Source organism: Lepus europaeus, chromosome 6 (genome assembly GCF_033115175.1).
Source record: "Lepus europaeus isolate LE1 chromosome 6, mLepTim1.pri, whole genome shotgun sequence".
Classification (NCBI taxonomy): domain Eukaryota; kingdom Metazoa; phylum Chordata; class Mammalia; order Lagomorpha; family Leporidae; genus Lepus; species Lepus europaeus.
The window spans coordinates 56,495,861-56,521,255 of NC_084832.1; the positions used below are offsets into that span (position 1 = coordinate 56,495,861).

The following is a 25,395-nucleotide window of genomic DNA, read 5'->3' on the forward strand; positions in this document are numbered from 1 at the left end:
AACAAAATCCCCTCTATGCATTCAAGAGAACCAAGTCAGTAAAATATTTAGAAGATAAAGTCAAGAAAATATGTCAGAAAGCAGAGGAAAAAGGAGTCAAAGATAAATTAGAGGAGAAAAATGTTTTAAAGACAAATGTTAGAAGATAAATCCAGGTGGCCTAGGATTTGAATAATAGGAATTCCATTAAGAGAAAATGAAGGGAAATAAATCAGAGAAATAACACAAGAAAATTGTCTAGAACTAGAGATGAGTTTCCAAATTGCAAATGAATAAAAAAGGCTCTCACATTAAGTCCCATCATTACCGAATGCCAGAAAAAGAAGATATTAAAATATTTGCAGGAGAAGCAAAAAGTTCTTACATAAAGGCTAAAACGCAGATGGCCTTGGATTCCTCAGGAAGCAATACTCCAAGGTAAAAGAGCAAGGCCTTAAATTTCTGAAGGATGATTATTTCCAATTTGGAATAGTCATCAGTAAAAATGCAAGCAAAGTGACAGGGAAGAATAATGATGACTGAAGATATGGAAAGACCTGAACGTATTTATCTCCCATGCATCTTCTCTCGGGAAACTACTAAATAATACGCTCCACCAAAATGAAGAAATAAAGCAAGAAAGCAGAAGAAATGAGATCCTGAGATCAGGGGACTCAAGATAGGAAAACCATAAAAGCAATTCCCAAGACGACTTTAAAGCAGTGATTCTCAACCTTGGCTGCACATTAGAATCACCTGGAGAGCTCTTAGAGACCCTGAAACCCAGGCCACAGTACAGCAGGATCTCTGGGAGTGTGACCCAGGCATCTTCGAATTTTAAAGCTCCCAGAGGACTCCAGTGTGCAGAGGAGGCTGAGAGCCATTGTGCTAAAGGGAAGTCCTAGAACAGCAGCTGTGTGGCAGGCCCAAAAAACAACAGGGGGTCTAGGCACTGTGGCATAGCAGGTGGAGCCGCCACCTGCAGCGCTGGCATCCCATGTGGGTGTTCCTCCTCTGATCCAGCTCTCTGCTGTGGCCTGGGAAAGCAGCAGAGAATGGCCCAAGTCCTTGGGCCCCTGCGTCAGCATGGGAGACCTGGAAAAAGCTCCTGGCTCCTGCCTTCCAATTGGAAAACTATGGAATTGACCATTTATCTGATCATTTCACACAGTGGAAAACTGTGTGGAAATTAGCATCCAGATGCATTTTATAGGGGTGAGTGCTGTGGCGCAGTGAGCTAGCCCACTGCTCGGGATGCCCACATTCCATATCTGAGCACCAGTTCAAGGCCTGGTTGCCCCATTTTCAATCCAGTTTCCTGATATGCACATGGGAAGGTAGTGGAAGGTGGCCCAAGTGCTTGGTCTCCTGCCACCCATGTGTGAGACCTAGATAGAGTTCTGGACTCCCAGCTTTAGCCTGGCCCAGCCCTGGCTATTATGGAATTTAGGGAGTGAAACGTCATATTGTAGATTTCTCTCTCCTCTCTCTCTGTGTGTCATTCTGCCTTTCTTTTTTAAGATGTATTTATTGGGGCTGGCGCTGTGGCATAGCAGGTAAAGCCACCGCCTGCAGCTCCAGCATCCCACATGGGTGCCAGTTTGAGTCCTGGCTGCTCCACTTCCGATCCAGCTCTCTGCTATGGCCTGGGAAAGCAGTAGAAGATGGCCCAAGTCCTTGGGCCCCTGCACCCACATGGGAGACAAGGAAGAAGCTCCTGGCTCCTGGCTTCAGATTGGTGTAGCTCCAGCCATTGTGGCCATTTGGGGAGTGAACCAGCAGATGGGAAGACCTCTCTCTCCCTCTCCCTCTCCCTCTGCCTCTCCTTCTCTCTGTGTAACTCACACTTTCAGGTAAATTAATATATTTTTTTAAAAAAGATGTATTTATTTAAAATGCAGAATTACGAGAGGGAGAGACAGATACAGAGAAACTGTCCATCTGCTGGTTCACTCCCCAAATGGCTGCAATGGTCAGGGCTGGGCCTGCTGAAGCCAGGAGCCTGGAACTCCATCCGGGTCTCCCATATGGGTTAGGGGTCCAAGCACTTGGACCATCTTCCACTGCTTTCCCAGCAGCATTAGCTAGTAGCTGGATCGCAAGTGGAGCAGCCAGGACTTAGACCAGTGCCCATATGGATGCCACATCACAGCAGTGGTTTAATCTACTATGCAACAATGCCAGCTCCTCTGCCTTTCAAGTAGAGAAAAATAAATTTTTTTAGGAAACAGGAGTATGTGATGCGACAGAACAGTAGAGACTACAGTGGTACAGCCAAGGCACACAGCTCCCAGGACAAGCTGGAGGAGGCAAGAAAACAGATGCTTCCTAAGAGCCTTGAGAAGGACCAGCCCTACCTCCAGAAATGTAAGAGTGTTCTACTGAATGACTAAATTTGCAGTACTCTGGCACATCAGCAATGGAAATACAAAGAATCTACAGAACTGGGTGGCAGTAGAATTGAAGAAATATAAGGCCCACGTGCACTCTTAAGTGTTATTTGCCTTTCTGAGGAATGAACATGTGACACATGGATGCAAATGCTTTTAAAGATTTATTTATTTCAAAGTCAGAGTTACCGAGAGAGAGGGAAGGGGGTGGGGGGAGGGGGAGAGAGCGAGGGGAGGGGGGGAGGGGGGAGAGAGAGAATCTTCCATCCTCCAGTTCATTTCCCTGATGGCCACAACAGCCAGGGCTGGGCCAGGCCAAAGCCAGGAGCTACTTCCACATCTCCCACATGAATAGTAGGGGCCCAAACATTAGGGCCATCTTCCATTGCTTTTCCCAGGCCATCAGCAGGGAGCTGGATTAGAAGTGGAGCAGCTGGGACATGAACTGTCACCCATATGGGACGCCTGTGTCATAGGTGGCAGCCACAATGCAGGCCCCTGGATGCAAATTTAAATAAATCACATCACACTGAGCACTCAGAGAAGTGTGAGAGGATGTGGCCAGAGAGATGTGAGTTACGGGGCAGGGTCACTCCAACACAGACATAAACACAGGTCTCCAGTGGATGGGGTTAACACTCAGGCTCATGGGGGGCTTCAGTGGGGAGAGTCTGAATTTCTATGAGGTCCCAGGCAATGCCCTTCTGTTGGTCCATGGTCCACACCTGGGGTAGCAAAGGTCTAGCCTGAGCTAGTCCATCAGACCCTAGGAGACCGGGGGTGGGGGTGGGGGGAAGGCAGGGAGAGAGAGAGAGAGAGGAGCCAGTGAATTGTTTGGGGCAATGCAGCAGCAGGACTTTTCTTAATTCTTATTCTTTGTGAAAAAAGAGGAGACAGCAAAGCAGAAACCACTTAGTATGCAACTGTAAATATTCAGCAATACTGGCCAAGGAAGGTCTGACCTCTGCCTTCATGTGCATCCAAGTGTAAGTGAAAACCCTGTTAAGGACCTTGTATCTGAAGTCATAAACCTAAAGTCACTTTCTTACACCATCTAAAGGAATTTTCCCGTAGTTTTTTCCACTGACATAATTATATAGTCTTCTACTTAAATAAGAAAATCTCATTTGAATAAGAATCTCTATTTAAATAAGAAAAGTTATCAAAAAATTTCTCAGGAAAGGTACATTAGATAGTAAAATAATAAGAATAAAAACAATAACAACAACAACTTAGGTCTTTCCAGGTCGTCATCCCCCATGTCGATGGGACTCGCACAGTATTCCCTTTCCGTACATGGACCACAGCTAAGGCGAATTGCAGGTCACCTCTTTTCACAGAGAAATGTTCTTCACAGAGTAAAACATACATAGCAGATCTTCCTAAACCATTAGAAATGGTTCCACAAGGCATTCTCAGAAGCATTCCATGCATACGGATTAGACAGAATGCAAAGTGCGTAGTATGGGTAAAATGTCAGGTAAATCTATTGGACATCAACAACTTCTAAATAGTTTGGTGTCAGAATGAGAGCAGCTATTGCACACACGTTGTAGGAAACCCTCCGAGGGCCCATCCTCCTCCAGATTTTCTATTAATAGCTCTGAGGAGCCTGTGACTAATGCACTAATCAATCCACAGAAAATGTAGCTCTGGGAGACATTGCTAATGCTTTAGATGACAGTATTAAAATTCAAGACGATCTTGTTAAACTGAAGAAATGAGCCAAAATCAATAGAGCAAGCAAGCACACATGTTTCTGCCAGGTGTTTCAAATCCCAGAACTCAAAGTCCTCAAACAGGAAGCGAAGCTAAAACCCAGTTGGTCAACTTGTCCAGCTCCTGTTTCCCATCCCCTCCCTTACAGCCACAAGGTACACGGACAGATGTGTAGAAGTGTCATCCACACATTATCCAGCTGCACTACCTCCAGCTGCTCGGTTCTTTCACCCCACAACTTTGCAATGAAGCCGAGAGAGATGACGGATTTCAGTTGATGTGACTTATGCAGCCCACACTGTCAAATTCAGACTGTGGAACACTGCATCAGTAATGGGGGAAAAAAATTAGGAGCACCTAAAGGTTTGTAGGTGGAAGTATAATGACCTTTTCCCAGAGAATGTCAGAGTACCTTCCTGATATTTTAAAGCATGGTCCCTCATGAGAAAGGGATGGTGGGAGACAAAGATCAGGTGTCTCTAACAACTTGGCTTCTGTGGCATTTGGACAAGTAATGCTGTGACTGTAAGATTTAAGCCCATCTTTTCTTTCAGCTATAACCACTTCCCAGGGTCATGCTTAATTACATTTACTTTCTTGTCCCTAAGTAGCCAAACCAAGCCCTGCCACTTTTCACCTTCTAAGCAGTTCGCTGATGTACACTTGATCTCCATCTGCCACACACTGTCCTTGGGGAAGTCTTCAGCCCTCCTCACATAGAACAGCCCAGAAACCTCAGCACTGTCTGCATCTCTCTATTCCTTTAAATCCACCCTTCCACATGGTTACCATTATGATCCACTGAAAATAGAAGCCAGACCTTGAACCTCCCCTGTTGAAAATATTTCACTACCTCAGCACTCACAGAATGAAGCACAGGTACTCCAATGGAGCACACAAAGGTCCTCGGTGGTGTTTTTTTTTCTACCAGAAGTGCCAGCAGCTTCCTGCATGGGGCATTTCTGGATGACTCAATGTCTGGATGGTGCTACCAGCACTTTGTGCCCAGGGCTGGGGATGCTAGGCATCCGGCAGTCCCCAAGACAAACCTGCACAAGAAACTGTCCCCTCAAATGGCCAGTGTTGCCACCAACACTCTTGGTGGCTCCTGGTTGCTTCTCCAGCCTTCTAGGTCACTCTGCTACACTATAGCTACATAACTCTTCTTCCCTAATGTGAGTCCTGATTTTTTCTTGCCTTTATACCTTACTTATTCTATGTCTTATGAATTTTGACATCTAGAATAATTCTTTGCTTTACCAACTCGTCCTTTAAGCCAGAGCTCAGATGTCACTTCTACCAGGAAGTTGCTACAGATGCACACACACACACACACATAGAGTCTTACTCAGATGCACCTTCCTGAAGTGCTGTATGCTCTACACTGACCACTTTGTTTGTAATTATGGATTTTCTCCATTATCTATGAAAGTCTTGCAGGGTAGATATGAATAATATGCACCCAGCAGACTTTATAAAGACCTTGTAAGAATTTTAAGGAGTGGATGGCTGGGATTATTCCTGACATGACTGAGATGGTGGTGCTTAAGGATGTATCATTATTTATAGCTCAAATAGTCATTATACAGGTAACAAATGCCAGCATTATTTTATAGCTCAGGCAACTATTAAAGGTCAAAGTTTTAGATCAGGTCTGCCTGCCTTTAGGTCCACTATTCCATGCTACGCAGGTCACTCCACACCCTGAATCTTCCCTAACCCCACACCCACCTTTAAAAGTGCACCCAGCGTCTGGCTTGGCATTCCACTTACCCATGCTGAGGATTGTGGGTCACGGGGAGCAATCTGACAAGCACTTCTGTTTGGCAATCCTGCATCCAATCTGCTCAAGAACTCGGCAGTTTTGCTACAGGGAACACAAATAGGTGTGAGAGCCTTCGTGGAAACAAATAGCCTTGTTTACTGTGCCTTTGGACAGTAGCCTGGGCTGTTACTGAGCGATGACAAACAGCATCTCGGGTAGAACAAAAGGTTAAGTTGAGAACAAGGGACCGCAGAAAATCAAAACAAAACGCTATCACAAGACTGCATTCCTGCAAAAACATGAGTTTGAGAAAGATAAAACGAGGTGTGAACCTATAATTCCCTTTTTCCACTTTGTATTATTGACATGGAGATAAATGCTCCCGTGGATTCCACAGTACGAGGCCTAATTTCCCATCAGAACATGCAGAGTTTGACACTCACATATCGGGACGGAGCTGTGGAACATTAATCCCCTCCACGAGCTCATTTCACACCAGCTTTACGTTGCGCCCTTCACCCACCAGGGTCTTTCTTGGAGTCACCTCGCCTCTCTCGTGGCTTTGATGGCCCCCAGTGTATGCACACCCTCTGAGCCAGCAACTCTTTCCCGTTTATAGATCTTGAACCTCATTGTGATTCTGAACGCAGACATAGACTCTGGCTCACCGGGCACAGAAACACACACACCTTTGCGCTTGAGTTGAAGGAGCTGATGAACCTATTTCACGGAGGTTAAGAAGTGCTGTGGATTCTGGTCTGCATTTCTGACATGTCTTTTTTAGCTCTGCAAGATTGACCTAGAACTGTCCTCAGTTTTAATGCGACGTTGTTTGTTTTCCCCTTAAATACCAAACCCCCACTCCAAACTCTCCTCCCACCGATGTTAAGCATAAAGCAGTAGAATAAGTTCTCACTCCTTATTTCAGCGACTGCCCCCTCCCTTGTCCTTCTCCCGTGTGATGTGTGGGATTTTTATCCCTTTATTCCACATTCACAAGCCAATACCTCACCACGTCCTGATTCACTTTGCAAGTGACTCGCACAGCCCTCTTCCATCTGCGTGCTTCTTGCTCTCCCTCCATGTCGCTCTAATATTTCAGATCTAATGCTAAAATGAGTCATCAAGTACACAGGGAACACACAGGGTCTGCTAAGAACAAACGACACCCAGTAGGGGAAAAGAGTCAAAACAAGGAGCTGGAAGCTAGACAGAGATGCCATCAGCCCTGCCAAGAACGACTTAGGTAGAACATGGTGTTTGAACAAGGTCAGAGGTTAGAGTTGGGAAAGAAGAGCTGCAAGCGAAGCGGCATACATAACCCTGGGAAGCGTCAGCCTCTGGCAGCTGAGACAAGCGGCCTTTCCATTTGTCTGGCATTACTTATCTTGCCCAAAATAGACAAGGAGACTAATGAAGTCCCACCGTCTGTGAGCTGCCCCACTGTCTGGCCCTTTATGAAGTCATCAGTCAAAAGTGTGAAAGGAAGAGTGTTGCCACACGTTTGGATGAGGTTTCTGAAAATCCTCAGCTGAGGGCAGACCATGGGGGAAAGCAGTGAAGAGAAACGCCGTGATAGGCTGGGGAGGAACTGCAGGCCAAGTGCTGATGGCTGCTTCTTACCCGGCTGGACAGAGAACCACCAGCCGTGGCCCTCGTGCCACGACCCCTGCCCCAATCATGCTGCCAGGTGAAGGCATTGCGACAGGGTCATGGGTCTATTGCATTAGGGGCCTGCAGAGAATGTGGGTTACTCCCAAGTAATTAATGCAACAAACGAGTTATAAAGCGAACTGGCAATTTTTCTAATGTTAGCACAGTGCCTGGTATGTAACAGAATGTCCATATTGCCTGGCCTGCATTGGGATTCCTGCAGGTAACTGTGGTCACATCGAATAAAAATAAAATACAGAAGCTCTTTGAAGGGCAAATGAAGGGAAACGCCCTCAGGGGAAGTCCAAGTAGACTAAGAACTCAGGACTGCGGCGCCACAGCTCCCTTTCCCTTGGGGTTCTCGCTATTTATCAGCACCTCTGGGAGGGGGTTGGACCTCTTCCACGTCACCCTTTTGACCCAAGCATGAATAAAGGAACTTTTCCTTTTTTCTTTGTAGAAATGGTGAGACTGGTTTTGAAGATATAATTTACTAATGTCCAACTTAAATGATCTTCAAGGACCTTTCCTGCTTATTCTTAGGATGATTTCTATAGCTTCTTCTAAAAGATCTCTTTAGGATAACCTCTCCTTAACAACACAGTTGGGGCAGGGATGCTGGCTGCTCACCAAAACTTATGTCCTCCTCTTCCTGTCACTCAACCTTACGATACTTCCCAGCCTGTTTTGCAGCTCAGGTTGGACAACGGATTGGATTTGAGCAGTGGAAGGTAAGAGGAAGAGATGCACACTACTCCCAAGGCTAGTTTGTTTTTAAGACCTAGTTTAGATAGATAGGTAGATAGAGATATAGAGAGGTACAGAGAAAGAGCTCTCCCATCTGCTGGTTCATCCTCCAAATGGCCACAACACCCAGGGTTTAGCCAGGCTGAAGCCAGGAGCCAGGAACTGCATCCAGGCCTCCCACATAGATGACAGGGCCCCAAGCATTGGGCTATCTACTGCTGCTTTCCCAGGCACGTCAACAGGTAGCTAGATCAGATGTGGAGCAGCAGGGACTTGAAGTGGATGCTGGCATCACAGGTGGCAGCTTAACTAGCAGTGCCACCACCCTGGCCCCCAATATTAATTTCTTATAAACTTCCTATGCAAGGGCTTCCATACAGTTTTCTCCCTATGGCCAGCTGGAATAGAGACAATCTGTAGAACAACTTTGGAATTTATTTCTTGCTGTTAGCAGCACTTCTGTCAGTTCGGTCCCTAAATACCTGAGTGGAAGGAGCTGCCTTTCAAATCTGTTCACCCATGTCTTAAATTAGCAAAAAGAAAAACCAAAAAAAAAAAAAAACCCACATGCATGTATAGTGCTTATTACAGCAATTAGCTTGCCCTCATAATGCAGCAAAGTAAGGATTACACTTTGAGAATCATTTCTCAATTTGGGTGATCAATTCCAAAAGTGCATAAGTCACCAAGATAAGCAAAAAAAAGAAAAAAAAAAGAAAAAGAAAAAAAGGGGGCTGGTATTGTGGCACTGCAGGTTAAGCTGCCACCTGCTACACTGGTATCCTATAACAGAGCAACAGCTCCAATCCCAGTGGCTTGGCTGAAGTACCTGGGAAAGCAATGGTAGATGGTCCAAGTATTTGGGCCCCTGATAATCACATGGGAGATCAGAGTGGAGTTCCAGGCTCTTGGCTTCAGCCTGGTTCAGTCCCGGTTGTTGTGGATATTTGAGGAGTGAAGCAGTGGATGAAGATCTCTCTCTCTCGCTCTCTCTCTCTCTCTCTCAAACTCTGCCTTTCAAATAAATAATAAAATAAATCTTTTATTTAAAAAAACAAAAAAGGCTTTTCAAGGATTCAGTTTGGCTTCTGAGTCATTTCAGAACTTTAGGACAGGAAGGTAGGAAAGGGGAAGAACTAATTCATCCTTAAGGAGTCTGCTTATCGGGTCTGGCGGCTGCCTAGACCTGGAGAAGGAAAATGAGTATTCATTTGTTCTAAAACCACTAGGGTCTTGTCTCATGTGAAGATGGGTGAGGGAGGTCCTGGCACTGTGGCACAGTGGGTAAAGCCACCATTTGTGGCACCAGCATCACAATTGGGCACTGGTTCAAGTACTGGCTGTTCCACTTCCAATCCAGCTCCCTGTTAATACGCCCAGAAAAGCAGCGGGGGATGGCCCAAGTAGTTGGGCCCCTAAACCCATGTGGGAGATCCAAAGAAGCTCCTAGCTCCTGGCTTTGGATTGGCCTGGCTCCGGCCATTGCAGCCATTTGGGGAGTGAACCAGTGGATGGAAAATCTCTTCCTCTTTCTCCCTCTCTCTCTGTAACTGACTTTCAAATAAATGAATAAATCCTAAAAAAAAAATAAAAGATGGGTGAGGGTTTGAGAGGAGAAAGTTTATTATGGGAAAGTAAGTGAAAGAAAGGAATGTGGCTTGTTACATTATGATATGATGGAATATTTAACATCTACTAATAGAGATACAACAATAGTAAAACCTGACTTTGGTGAAATGACAAAAAAAAATAGGCAACCTGTGTACCTATATCTTAAATGAGAAAAAATATATACATAGTGTTCAAGCTATTTCCTATTTTTGTAAAATATATTTTTTCCACACAGAGTGAAGTATGCATCTGTTGGGTCATTTGAATATCCCAGATTCGCAAAAGCCAGTTCCTATAAGGTTTTCTTGTTTGAGAGTTAAAAAAAAGAAAGGTTTGGATTATTATGTAAAAAGGAACTGGTAGAATAAAAATGGGGGTGGGCTTTTGGTACAGCAGTTAAGTCCCCACTTAGAGTGCCCACCTCTCATATTGGAGTGTGTGGTTCAAAACCAGGCTGCTCCACTTCCAATCCAGCTTCCTGCTACTGCGTATTCTGGGAGGCAGCAGGTGATGATGCAAGTAGTTACATCTCTGCTTCCCACACGGAGTTCCAGACTCCTGGCTTCAGCCTGGCCCAGCCCTGGCTGGGTCTTTCCCGGACTTTGGAAATGAACAAAAGGATAGAAAGTATCTTTCTGTCTCTCTGCCTTTCAAACAAATAAATGCAATCTTTCCAAAAAATGGAAACTAAAAATTAGACAGGGAGGAGCTTATGAGTGAGGAGCCTGTCCCTCAACCTCATAGCTGGACTACAAGGAGTGAAGAGCCATTCTTCACCTGGTTACCCATATCTACCAGCTTTGAACCAGGATAAAACATATAAGAATATTCTGATGAAAATGCTAACTACCACATCTAAGTTAAACAGCCATAATGAGGAGAGTACCCTCAATGAATAACAGCTGTTGTAAATCCCTCCCCTATCCTTTTCACCTCCTGGGAGTGGATGGGGCAGTTAGTTTTATCTCCGCTCACCTCCCATTTGCTAACATCTGAAAGTACTTCGACAAGGTCTTAGCAAATGGAATTGAAAGGTAAGTTCATGCCTAGTGTTTTTTTTCATAATACACATTTGCCATGTACATTTCAAAGACTGCTTGTACAAACTCAAATGGTAAGTAACATAAATGGGAGGGAAACAGGAGCTGAGACCCCATGATAGGTGGTTAGTGTCCCGCAGGTCAGTGATAGAGAAAGCAGAGGCAGTAGCGAGGATGTCGATAAAGTAAGAGAGTGAGCTTCCATGTAAAGGGGTCAACTCCATGGGGACACAGGCCGGTGTTGCCAGATGTCCTAATTTTTACAGCTATCACCAACCTGCTGAAAAACTTTGCAAGTAATTAAAACATTTTTAAGCACCATGACCTAACACTGTGCTGGTTAAAAAAAAAAAATCCTTCTGCAAGGCAGATGTGACCCAAGAGACCCAACAGCTACTTGAGTGTGATTTTGTTTCTGCCTGTTCAGGCTTGTGCTGTCAACGTGTATTTCTCAACTATGAATATATATCCTTCATGTTTATTTAAAAAAATAAAGACTATGCAAGAATAGATTCTAAAGAAAATAGGATTAAGAGACAGCTACTATGAAGTTTATGTCATCAGCTAACAGTAGGAGAAAAGGGGATATCATAATTTATTTCCTATTTATACCAAACTCTAAAGTATGGGATTGAATTTACAGTTTAAAACTTTGCGCATTTTTGTTAATATTTGAAAAGCAATGGTGGAACATTAGATAGAAGATGAAAAAACAGAGGCAGGCATTGTGGCACAACAGTTTAGGCTGACCCTTGGGACACCCACACCCCATATCAGGGTGCCTGGATCAAGTCCTGGCTGCTCCAAGCTTCTCATCGAGCAGCTTGCCGCTGCTGTGTCTGGGAGGCCCCAGCTCATAGCCCAAGAACTTGGGTTTCTGCTACACATTTGGGAGACTCGGATAGAGTTCCTGACTCCTGGTTTTGGCCTGGTCCAGCCTCAGCTGTTGTGGGCATGTAGAGAATGAAACAGGGGATGGAAGATCCCTTTCTCCTCTCCTCTCTCCCTCTCCCCTTGTCACTCTGCTTTTCAATTCGATCAATCGAATAAATATTTTTTAAAAGACTGAAAGACAATTCTCAAAGTATATAATCAAAGAAAAAATAAGAACAGGATTTGTGGGCAAAATGCATAAACACTGCTAACAAATCAAATTAGAAAAAGGCAAACAATTCAAAAGGAAAGTAGAAAAAAGAAACATGCACTTCACAGAAAAAAGAACACTAGCATATGACTTATCTAATGTTTATTATGTGTCATGCCCTGCTGGAAGCAATTTACATATGTTAATTTCATGATACCTTGTAAGGTTCCAGTATAATCTCCAGTTTACAGAAATAACTTGCTCAAGTGATACAGCTGCTGAATGTCAAGCCAGGACTCAGACCTGGGCAGCCTGACTCCGGAGACCATGCTTCCAGCCACCACACTTGCCTGCTTCTCTTACAAATGCCCATGTGAAAAACACAATGATTGCAAACATAGAAATTAGAACACGATACTATTTCACATCTGTCATTTTTTGGCCACACACAAAAAATGCATAAAATTTGTCTTATGCTAGGGAGGGTGTCTGGTAGAATTGGTACTCTTTAAAAAAAAAGATTTATTTTATTTGAAAGGTAGAGTTACAGGGAAAGGGAGAAAGAGAGAGAGACATCTTTCATCTGCTAGTTCACTCTCCAAATGCCTGCAACATCCAGGACTGGGCTAGCCCAAAGCCAGGAGCCAGGAGCTTCATGCAAGTCTCCCATATGGGTGCAGGGGCCCAAGCACTTGGGCCATCTCTTCTGCTGCTTTCCCAGGTGCACCAACAGGGAGCTGGATTAGAAATGGAGCAGCTGGGAATCGAAGCAGCGCCCACACGGGATGCTGGTGCTGCTTAACCTATTAGGCCACTGTGCTGCACCCTGAAATTGGTAGTTTTGTAAAGTGCTGACAGGAAAACAAATCGGTTTCATTACTTTAAAGAGCAATTTGACAATATCTAGTAGAGCCTAGAATGTGCATAAAATCTAGGTGATACTCTAGAATGACACTTTAATAGGTGTCCAAGGAGACCTGGAAAAGGATGTATAGACCAACAGCACTTGCAGGAGTCCCAGAAATAAAGACAGAAGATGGATGGAGAAGAAAAGGAGGGAGGAAGAAAGGAATTCATGTGCAGTATAAATCAATATGGTTAAGTCTTGAAAACACATCTAATACAGAAAAAATAGTAAAAAAAATGAGATTTTTAAAAATAATCCAGCAGTCCATACATTTAAATAATTATATATAAAATACATATATAAATAATACATATATAGAAATTAGAAAAAATGCATAGTGAAATGAGCAGCTCATGACATCCAGGAATTGGTCTGAGGGTCATATCTACATCTCTGTGCTATTACAAATTGACCCCATGCTGTAGTCCGGTCTTGTTCTACTGTTGAACACAGATAGTCGCCCAGAAATTCAGCTTCATACAAGGTCATCCTGCAATCCACAAATTGCCAAGTCTCTCCCCCTAACTGAACAAATGCTTCTACCTGCTTACCAATTATGGCTTCATATTCATTAGTCTGTCCTGTCTACAGATAAGATTTATCGAGACACCCAAACATAAAATCATCCTCACATTCTAATGGTACCCAATCCAGTCCAATCCCTTGCTTCTCTAAATTTTTCCTAAAAGAATACAACTAAAGCCCAAATCCTAAAGCAGTTTCTTTCTAACTCTTTCTTATCGAGATACGCCACTGACCCCAGTAGTATGTGTTTTCCTTGGCTTCTATGAGTAATAAATCCCACTTACTCAACTACAGACATATTTCTGGTAAGTTTTGGCTGAAACTGACAAATGTTATAAACCAGGCCAGTGGTCACTGCTAGGGAGAAATGGAGGAAGAGGGGATAAGAGTGAAAAAATAACATTCTAGTAGTGTCCATAATGTTTAATTTTGTTTAAATTAACCCAATGTAAGTAAAATACCAACAGAAGGATCATATTAATATATGTGGATGATACATAATTTCTGGGTGTTTGACACATTATTCAAATTAAAAAGAAAAAGCACACACACTCTGAAGGGAAAAGCTTCGCAGACGCCAGCCTGGATTTCATGGAACAATAGTTGCCAAAACACCCAAGGCAAGGCTTTTGAGGGGCTGGCTTGCAGAGAATCATCTGAGAAATACTGGACTCAAGACCTCCACTCTAATTCAGCATGTCGGGGGTGCAATCCAGGAATCTGTTTTCCTTAATAGCACCCCTGGCGATTTTAAGAACTTGTACAGTACTGCAGAAGGAAGTTTAATAGGCATAATTGTCTCAGGGCCACATGATTCTGACTTGTGAATAATTCATGGTATGGGTCACACTTGGAAACAACACCTCAACATGTCGTAAGAGCTGTCTGTAGAAGTACTGCCTAAGTATATGTCCAATCCGTACCCTGCAATAGCTTCACAAATCTGAATTTCACCACCCACCATGAAGTTGTGGTCATCTAGGGAGTGATGCAGCAAATGGAAGACCCCTTTCTCTCTCTGCCTCTGCCTCTCTGTGACTCTGCCTTTCAAATAAATATTTTTTTAAAAGGGGAAAAACAATAACTTTATGGTAGAAACCACTTTAACCAAATGATCCAATTAAACATCATTAGTAATAAAGGTATCAGCATGAGGTAGCCTCTGACATAATGTGCTGAGAAGGACACAGAATCACTTCTGTAATACTTGTGATGAAAATTATAACCTCAATGTAGTTGTGAGAAAACAACAGAGAAACATAAATTGGGGTACACTCTTCAAAGTCATCAGCCAGTACCCACTGAAATTGTCAAAGTCATGGAAGACCAGGGAAAAAAATGAAGAATTGTCATAGACCGGTGGAGACTAAGGAATCAAAATGACCGCACACCTTATGTGATCTTGCATTAGATCCAGAAGTAGAAAAGGGGCACTGGAGGGAAACTGAAATCTGAATGTTTGCAAGTTTAGTTACTAGTATTGTGTCAGTGTTAATTTCCAGGCTTTAATCATTGCACAACTGTTATGTAAGATTAACAGATGAAGGTTTTACAGGAAACTACTATCTTTACAGCTTTTCTCTAAGTTGAATATTGTTTTCAAAATAAAAGTAACAACAGAATCAAGGAAACTTTGCCTTGCTTTCCTACATTACCTCAAACTTGGCTATATCTTAAGAATAGCTTTTTCCCCTGAGCTCCCTTAATGGACCATTTTATTTTATGGAGCCATTTTATTTCTCATGTACATATTCCTCAGTGTCTGAGCAGGCATTCTGTGAGCTCGCTAAGGTGCTACCAGGCCATTACTTCTCCCCTGCCACTTGCAAAAATATCTGCTCCTGCAGTGCTCATGACGTCAGAATTATCATCTTTGCTGCCATGCTCACCCTTCAGCCTTCTGGTCAACCATCTCTCATTCACAAGGTAGCTTCCTCCTGATACCCTCGTCAACAACGTGGGTGTCCTACACACCCTCTCGACCTCCACCTCCCCACACACAACGTTCTTATTTTCAGTAGTTCTTCACTCCACCTCAGCTACCGTCTTAGTGTTTTATTCTGGACATTGTTGCCTTTGGTAAACATCTTATCTCCAAACTATCAAATGAGAAATCCTACTCCGCACACAACTTCCTGTCATTCTACGCTCTTTCAAACGCTCACTACAACAATTTTCTCATCTCTTTGTGATTTCCAAACCCTTATTTTCCCTTCTTTCTCACCATTACCTCCTACCTATCTTTACTTCTTTACAGCTTAGATACACAGTCCATTTTAAAAATCTTTCCCTGGGGCTGGTGCTGTGGCACAGTAGGTTAATCCTCTGCCTGCAGCCCCAGCATCCCATATGGGCTCTGGTTCTAGTCCTGGCTGCTCCTCTTCTGGTCCAGCTCTCTGCTATGGCCTGGGAAGGCAGTAGAAATGGCCCAAGTGTTTGGGCCCCTGCACCCACATGGGAGACCCAGAAGAAGCACCTGGCTCCTGGCTTCAGATCAACACAGCTCTGGACTTTGTGGCCACTTGGGGAGTGAACCAGTGAATGGAAGACCTTTCTCTGTCTCTCCTTCTCACTGTCTGTAACTCTACCTCTCAAATAAATAATAAAATCTTTAAAAATCTTTCCCTTTCAAATGCTCTTAACTCTCTTCTTCTACACTGTCCTCCATCATATTGGCTGGGAAAAATTCTTGAATCCAAATTTTGGGTCTACACCAGAGCAGGCGAATCAAAGTTGGGAAGAATAACATAACAGGGGGCTTGGTGATGGAACGTGTGAACAAAGAGTAGTGGGGTAGACTGGCAGTGCATGGAGCTCATAAACTCTTGTTGAACTCAGTAATTCTATTCCATTTCACTCACGATTTTTTTCTCCTCAACATCTCATCTGTTTTACCTCAAACCTTACTTTCAACTGACAATCTCCTTATACTTAACAGAGAACAGAGAAATCATAAATCTTGCATCCATCCCAACACCAAATCTTCAAGGTTCCTTATATCTGTACCCTTCTTCCTCCGCCTCAAAAAAAAAAAAAAAAATGTTTTAGGCCGGCGCCGCAGCTCACTAGGCTAATCCTCTGCCTGCCGCGCTGGCACACCGGGTTCTAGTACCTGTCGGGGCGCCGGTTCTAGTCCCAGTTGCTCCTCTTCCAGTCCAGCTCTCTACTGTGGCCCAGGAGGGCAGTGGAGGATGGCCCAAGTGCTTGGGCCCTGCACCCCATGGGAGACCAGGAGAAGCACCTGGCTCCTGGTTTCGGATCAGCGCGGTGCGCCGGCCACCAGGCGCCAGCCACAGCAGCCATTGGAGGATGAACCAACAGAAAAGGAAGACCTTTCTCTCTGTCTCTCTCTCACTGTCCACTCTGCCTGTCAAAAAACAAAATGCTTTAAACAGTACTTCCTCAATTATAATAAGAGAAGTGCTCTTCTTAATCAGTAGACAATGATCATGTGTGCTTAGGAACTCATCCAAATATACCTGCCCAAAGGCTTTTTGTCTTGTGTCATCCCCTTTTTTCCAGTCTCATCTTCCTCTACTGTGCTATTTCTATCAGTATACAAACATAACCAACTTAAGAACTGCCATCATTGACTCCACAGCCCCATCCAGCTGCTGCCTCGTTTCATTGTTCCTCTTCTGAAATTACCCAGTGTTGAGAAGTGACATCTCTATTTGCATATCTCCATTAACTTCTGAGTCGAATCCAATCAAGCTCCATCCCCACCATCACACCCAAGTCATTCCTGTCATGATCAGAAACGACTTCTTCACAGCATATCCACTGGTAATTCTCTCATTTGGCTTTCAGGAGCAATGGAGAATTGACTAATCTCTCCTTTTAGAAACAGCATACCACAGTCTTGATTGACCTAAATGGCAGAACTCCGCAGCACTCACTCCTGGGCTCTCTTCTCATATGCACAGCTTCTTATTAAATGATTTCATCCATTTTCATTGCTTTATATTTATGTTAATATTTCCTAAATGTCTATCTCCCATGTACCTGCTTATGGAGGCCAAATTCATATGTAGTATCTCCATTTAGTATCTCCCAAGAATCTCCACCTGAGCATGTTTAAAATTATACTTTTCTTTTACTTCCAAAACCTTGGTTTCCTCCTAATAGCTTCCACCCCAGCACATGGTATCATGATACATCCAACGCATCACATCAGAAACTTAGAAGTCATCCTTAATTCTTCTTCTCTCCAACATCAATATGTTCTATTGATTTTTCCACCACATACATGTACTTTCCTCTGTGTTGATACCATCCTAATGTAAGCCACCGACTCTTAGCTGGACTATTGTAGAACATCTTCAGTAGCTGCTCCATTTCCACGCTTGCCTCCTCAGCCTATTCTCCATATAGCAACCACGGTAGTTACTTCTTTAAAAATTAAATAAAATTAAAACTTCTGAGGATTCTTCCCTGTGTCTTGAACAGAATCCGGACTTTGTTCCAATTTATAGGTCTGGCTCTTGTTGATTTTATCAGTTTCAAGATCTTTTCCTTTTTTTTTTTTTAATTTTAACCCAAGTACACCAACTTCCTTCCAGATGATTTACTACACAGTTCCCCAGTCAACTAAAGCTATGCCTGTCCCTCAGCCCAGATCTTTCTCCCCATGTTCTCAGCATGGCTGATTCTGCCTCATCCTTCTATCTTCAATTAAAATGCCACTTCCCTGCAGAGTCGAGTCCTCCTTCTTATGCTAACTAAGAATATTTTCCTCTCCCAGTCCCGTCATTCTTGATGACTATACCAGATCTCTACACTCTAATGTTAAACTAGATAGTTCTTTGTCCATTTGTTTATTAACTTAATTTCCACATTGATCATGAAATCATAAATGCTCTTCACAATACCTTCAAAAAATCTAGTATAGTGTTCTAGACATACAGGTGCTCCTCAAATTGTGACATGAGTTCCATCCTGGTAAGTCCTTCATAAGGTGAAATCGCCTACATTCAGTAGGTCTAACCTACAAAACATCACAGCTGTGACCTGTAGAGTATCAGTTGTTTGCTTATCAGTTGAATTACTGAATTAAACAAGAGTTTATGGTAGTGTGCCTAACTGGGCACTGAGCATTGCTGTTACTGCCCAGCATCAGGAGAGTCCAGTATTGTACAGTACTAGCCTAAGGAAAGAGCAAAATTCAAACTCTGAAGTGCGATTTCTACTTACTTCAGTATCATAAAGTGAAACATTCTAAGTCAGGAACCCTACCAGATCCTCACTGTGCAATTCACAAAAGCACCTTTCCTAAAGCTGGATATTATCAATACATTGATTTTTTTTTTCCAGGTTAATGTGTAAAATCACATTACATTAATGTGTAAAATACATTGATTTTTTTTCCAGGTTAATGTGTAAAATTTGTGGTTCTCTAATCATTAGTGAGACAGAATATTTTTCTCCTATTTCTCTTTACTTCAAGTACTTCATCAATTTTTTGTTATCTCTTATTTTTGTAAGAGTTCTTTGTAAATTCTTTAACCATTATGATTGAGTACAAATTTTCATCTGCATTACCAGTTACTTATAACACTGTTTATTATGTCTTCTAACATATATTTTAAATGAATGTCTGTGTCATTATGGCCACTGAGAACTGTATATCGCTTAGAAAGGAGTTTTTACTCCAAAAGTCCAAAGCTCATCCTTCATTTACATTCTAATTGTGTTGACTCAATATAATTTGTCAAATTGTGCATATTTTTGACACAGGTTTGAAATTATACCTTTTATAGCTAAAGTTGTAAATATTAAATTCCAATATAATCATGGGTCTACTTGTAGACTACAGCAGTCAATGGATCTACTTATATATTGATTAAAATGCCAGTTTGTGAGTCTAACCCATCAAGTTGAAAATTTTATTCTTTTATACTGACTTCAGTTTTTGTTTCAACTTTTTCCCAAGTTATTTTTAAAGGTAATACAAAGATGTTTTAAGTGGATAGACTTTAAATCTCATTGTTTAATTTCTATCTTTGAAGAGTCTTCCTCAGGAATTGTGGCTTTTTAGGATATAGGGATATTTTGAGATTTATTAAGAGTCTTTGAAGTCACTGGTCATGGCCAATTTTGTGACAGTTATATCAAAATTTACAAAGAATGTGTTTTCATATAATGGGCACAATATTTATAGCTGTACATAATCATGCCTATCGTTATTCAAGTTCTCTATTATTTATGTAGCTTTTTGGTTCACTTGAGCTGCTAATTTCTATGGAGAATCAGCAAAAGAAAAGACAATGGAGCAAATCCACAGTCTACCAGAGATTTTTATAGCTTTTGTTTAGTTTTTGTGCTATGTATTTCAGATATATGTTGATAGAGATATATGACTTATATTTTCTCTTAAATGTGATATTTTTATCCACATAAAATATCTTCTAGCCTGATGAATGCTTTTCACCTTGAATTCAACTGGTTTCATATTAATAGAGCTGCACCTGCTCTCTTTTGTTAGCAGATATTATTTTATCAATATGCCCTGTAACAGCAGACAGCTAGATTTTTATTATTTTATGTGATCCAATAGTTTTTATTTTAATAAGAAAATCTAGCCTCTATACCTTTTTTATGATATTAACTTGTTAGACTTAATATTTTGCTTTCTTGTTATATTGTATTATGAAATTTGCACTTTCTCTTCTACCTTTTGCTGAAATGATTGAATTTTCATTTGTTATACTTTTACATGTTTTTTTGAAAAAAATTGACACAATAAACCTACATATTACAGAGTACAGAATGAAATTTCAATTTCTGTGTACATTGAATGATAACCAAATCAGAATGACTCACATGTCCAGTACCTTAAACCTTTATCATTTATTTTGGGAGAGTACATTCAAAATCCTCTCTTCCAGCTATTTTGATATGCATAACGAATTAATGTTATCTACAGTTATGCTTCCAAACAATAGAAGAGAGAACTTAGTCTCCTATTTGACTATAACATTACATATGTCGATCAACCTCTTCCCAAACCCCCAACCCACTCCTACTTTCTTCAGACTCTGATACACACTATTCTATTCTCATTTAGATTCTACATGTGAGTGAAATGTTTCTATGATAAATAAGATTAATGTTTTATTTTATTTGATATTTACATACATAAGTAAATATATAACACTTTTCTATAAATATCTGTAATTCATAAGCATCCCGTATGCAACAGAGGAAAAGATCAATATCGAGTTCATATACCTCTCTCTTCCTTGTACCTTTTCTAGTGCCGAAATTCTCTGTGATTTTGATTTGATCCTATTTTTTTTAAGAATTATTTATTTATTTGAAAGTGAGAGGTATGGAGAGAGAGGAGGAGAGAGAGAGAGAAATCTTCCATCCACTGATTCACTCCCTAGATGGCCTCAACAGCCTGGACTGAACCAAGCCAAAGTCAGAAGCCAAGAGCTTCTTCCAGGTCTTCCAAGTGAATAATGGGCCCAAGCACTTGGACCATTTTCTGCTGCTTTTCCCAAGCCATTAGCAGGGAGCTGGATCAGAAGGGGAACAGCCAGGACAAACTGGTACCCATATGGGATATCCACATCACGGGCGGTGGCTTTACCCCTACGCCACAATGCCGGCCCCATCCTATGGAGTTATTTAAATATATTTCAAAGGCAGAGAGACAGAGACCTTGCATCCATTTGTTTATTCCCCAAATGCCCACTATAACCATGACTGGGCCATGCCAAAGTCAGGCATCCAGAGCTCAATCTGGGCCTCCCAAGTGGGTTACAGGGACCTGATTAGTGGAGCCATCACTTGCTGCCTTGGAGGGTGAGCACTAGCAGGAAGTTGGAATCAGAAGTGGAGTGAGGACGTGAACCTAGACATTTTCAATATGGGATGCAAATGTCCCATTCTGCATTTTAACCACTGCACCAAGCGCCCACCCCAGTACTGACTCTTATTAAAATAAAAGGGACAAGCCGGCGCCGTGGCTCACTAGGCTAATCCTCCGCCTTGCGGCGCCGGCACACCGGGTTCTAGTCCCGGTCGGGGCACCGATCCTGTCCCGGTTGCCCCTCTTCCAGGCCAGCTCTCTGCGTGGCCAGGGAGTGCAGTGGAGGATGGCCCAAGTCCTTGGGCCCTGCACCCCATGGGAGACCAGGAGAAGCACCTGGCTCCTGCCATCGGATCAGCGCGATGCGCAGGTCGCAGCGCGCCTACCGCGGCGGCCATTGGAGGATGAACCAACGGCAAAAGGAAGACCTTTCTCTCTGTCTCTCTCTCTCACTATCCACTCTGCCTGTCAAAATAAATAAATAAATAAATAATAAAATAAAAATAAATAAAAGGGACAGGGAAGGGTGAGAAATGAAGATTGATCACACACAAGGGGACTTCAGAAAATTCAAAGAAAAATCGAGGCCGGCACCGTGGCTCACTTGGTTAATCCTCCGCCTGTGGTGCCGGCATCCCATATGGGCGCTGGGGTTCTAGTCCCAGTTGCTCCTCTTCCAGTCCAGCTCTCTGCTGTGACCCGGGAGGGCAGTGGAGGATGGCCCAAGTGCTTGGGCCCTGCATCTGCATGGAAGACCAGGAAGAAGCACCTGGCTCCTGGCTTCAGATCGGCGCAGCGCACCGGCCGCAGTACACCAGCCGTAGCAGCCATTTCGGGGGTGAACCAATGGAAGGAAGACCTTTCTCTCTCTCTCTCACTAACTCTGTCAAATAAATAAATACATAAAAATTTAAAAGTCCAAAGAAAAATCAAGTTTTTTTGATGTAAATCTATCCATGCAAATTTCTTCACAACATGGCAGTTCCATGAATTTTTGAAGATCCCTCCTATTTCACTGTGTCACTGCCTTCTTTGTTCACAATTGCCCTGGTATCTTTTTTTTTTTTTGGCGGGGAGGGGTGGTGGTGGGAGATGATGGATTATTTATTTAACTAGAGTTTATTTTCTGGTCTTTTTCTTCCACCAAAAAGCCTCTTAGAATTCACATAGATATGATGCTAGTTGGCCATGCAGGTAGCTTGTCTCAGGTCTGGGCATCTGTTCCCCCAGGTGCAGTACTATGTTACCAGGAACGCCTTCAGGACCACAGGACCCTCTTAGTGATTCCAGAGCTTTATCCTTGGGGACAGAGGTCAGAGTCAGCTGCTCCCTCTTTCTTCTCCCTCCGCTGTCCTGCTGGAGTTCAGTATGTTCAGTATCTCTCTCCGAGCACCGTACTAGATCTTTTAAACGGATCATGTTGATCAATCTCATAGGTTAGTAGCTCTCACTACTCCCACTCCATGCTACACATGAGGAAACAGGGCCCAAGAGGGTAAGTAACACTCATCAGTAAGTGAGGAAAGAGGTCAAGGTGTGATCCCAGGCAGCCAAACCCCACATCTCCTGTTCCTCAAAGAGGGGAACACAGAGAGTACTAGATTCCAGTGATGAGATCAATAGAAACTTTTTTGTAAATGACATGCTAGTCAACCTTTTATCCTTTACCGTATATTAATTGCATACTGAGAAATATAGGAGCTGGCCTGGCACTCCCAGCTAGGCCTTGGCAATCTCCTGTTGAAAAGTGAACAATTTCTCATAATATCAACTTTGGAAGAGATCACTATGGCTACGATGGATCATGACAAACACTCTGTGCCATCTCTGAACACAGAAAAACATGTGAACCATCTCCAAACCACAAGGTGGGGGGGCTAACCACCCTCAAAATTCTGGCTAATATGAGTGAGGTCTCACAGGAGCATACATTTCACCCTCGTCTTCTCTCCTCCTGGGTGAGATTAATTAAAATACCTAATCATATAACTACACTAGCTTCCTGATTATATCCAATCCAAGCAAAGTCTTACCCCTATAAGTCTCTCCCAAATTATATAACCCCAAACCCTATACATCTCTTTTTCAAAAATTAATCATTCTATTTCTGCTTTGTAAAGTGGTTTGAAAGGCAGAGAGACAGGCAGACAGATCTCCCATCCACTGGTTTACTCTTTTTTTTTTTTTTTTGTCAAGCAGAGTTAGACAGTGAGAGAGAGAGGCAGAGAGAGAGTTATAGACAGTGAGAGAGAGACAGAGAGGTCCTCCCTCCATTGTTTAACTCCCCTAATGGCTGCCACAGCCGGTGCTGCACCGATCCAAAGCCAGGAGCCGAGTGCTTCCTCCCAGTCTCCCATGCAAGTGCAGGGACCCAAGCACTTAGGCCATCCTCTGCTGCCCTCCTGGGCCACAGCAGAGAGCTGGACTGGAAGAGGAGCAACCGGGACCAGAACCTGGGGTGCCAGCACCACAGGTGGAGGATTAGCCTGGTGAGCCATGGTGCTGGCCCACTGGTTTACTCTTCAAATGCCTGCAACAGCCAGAGGTAGACCAGGTCAAAGTCAGGAGCTGGGAACTCCATCCAAGTGTCCCATGTGGGTGGAAGGGATCCAAGTACTTGAGTCATCACCAGCTGCCTCCCTGGGTGTGCATTAGAAGGAAATTGGGATTGGAAGCAAATCTGGGACTCAAATCCAGACACTTTGATAAGGGGTGCATTCATCCAAAGTGGCATCTTAATCACTAAGCCAAAAGCCTGCTCATGTTTCCCCATGGCACAGCCAAGGAGTATATAATTCATTTTGTGGGCAACAGGAATAGGAAATAAATGAATCCTTTAGAATAGGGGAGTGACATAACCAAAGCTGTGCTTTGGAAAACGAAAGCTGACAAAACATGTAAGACAATCAAGCGAAGAGACTAGTGGCAAGAAGAGTAATGAAGCCATTGCAGTGGTAGTAGTAGGGAATGACTAGGACACACAGGAGACTCGGGCCATAATCCAAGTGCACGTGATAAATACCAACATGAGGGAGTGAGGGTGGTGGCTATGGGAATGAAAATAAGTTGCCATACACTAGGATATTTGCAGGAAGAAATCACTGTGGGTGGAAATTTTGATATGGCTTAACCATCGGCATGATTTAATATTCAATAGGCAGGAATCCCCATAGAACAGACTTCTCATAAGCTGTTCAGTCTTATTCTGAGCAAAATAGTTATAGGATTCTGCTCTCTCTAAGTTGACTTTATTAGCATAAGATTGAAAGTTATGAATAGGTTGACTTTCTATTCACCTTACCTAAAAATCACAAAATTCAAGGTTGGATTTAAGTCTACCATATGGATAAGGGATCAGCTTAGCCCTTAAGTGTCTTTTAGAAGCTCCCATGAAGGGCATTTGAAGTTCATGAACATATTAGAAGGCAAACCCGGGGCCTAAGTGTGCATATTCAGCAGACCTGCCTGGTTTCTCAGCTCTAGGAAACTAAAATGAATGAAGATGAGCCTCCAAGGAAATAATCACACTATTATTCAAATGGAAATAAAAGAGATGCATGGTTCCAAAGGCAGAAATGAAGAAAATTTCTCAATATACAGTCACCAGGCTGAGCCTGGGGTAGAGCTTGTTGGTCTAGGAGCAGGATGGTCTTGCTTTGGAATGGGCTCGGTTTCAAAAACGTTTCCAACTGAGGTGTTGAGAACTGAGCCCCAGCGCCCTAGAAATAATGTTGGTAATTGTATTTAGGAGCAGGGTCAGAAGAGGTTGCAAAAGCCTGCCTGTGTCAGTGAAATGAATTCTGGGTACCAACCCAGTGTTGGGCCTGGGAAGAAGATGTCATTCATACATGCTGATTGGATAGAAAGTAGACATATTTCTCTTTCTTTTGCCTACTCTGTACAAAAATTTAGATCTTGGTAGTAAGAAATAGAAGTCAACTTAGCTCAAGTCTTTCTCTCTGCGAAGAGTTCTCCCCACAGGTCCCCATGTTGCTACAGTGATCATCACCTTCACCCTACCCAGAAATTCCCGACCTTCAAAGTATATCACACCCCTAATCTCAAGACCTTGATCCAGCTGCATCCCTTACAGTCTCTGGGACTTTGGAAATTTTAATTATTGAAAATTCCAACTACAAAATGGGGATGATACATCCCT

The 25,395-nt window shown here is 42.9% G+C and overlaps 1 protein-coding gene across 3 annotated transcripts in view; it reads right to left on the bottom strand.

Moving 5' to 3' along the window:
• The window catches only part of EPSTI1 (epithelial stromal interaction 1), a 106,715-nt gene that overhangs the window by 31,373 nt on the left and 49,947 nt on the right, over positions 1 to 25,395 (bottom strand). For all 3 annotated transcript variants that reach the window (XM_062195328.1, XM_062195327.1, XM_062195326.1), the window contains one exon: positions 5,862 to 5,955. In XM_062195328.1, coding sequence (XP_062051312.1) covers positions 5,862 to 5,955 — 94 coding nt within the window. The remainder of the gene's footprint in view (positions 1 to 5,861; positions 5,956 to 25,395) is intronic.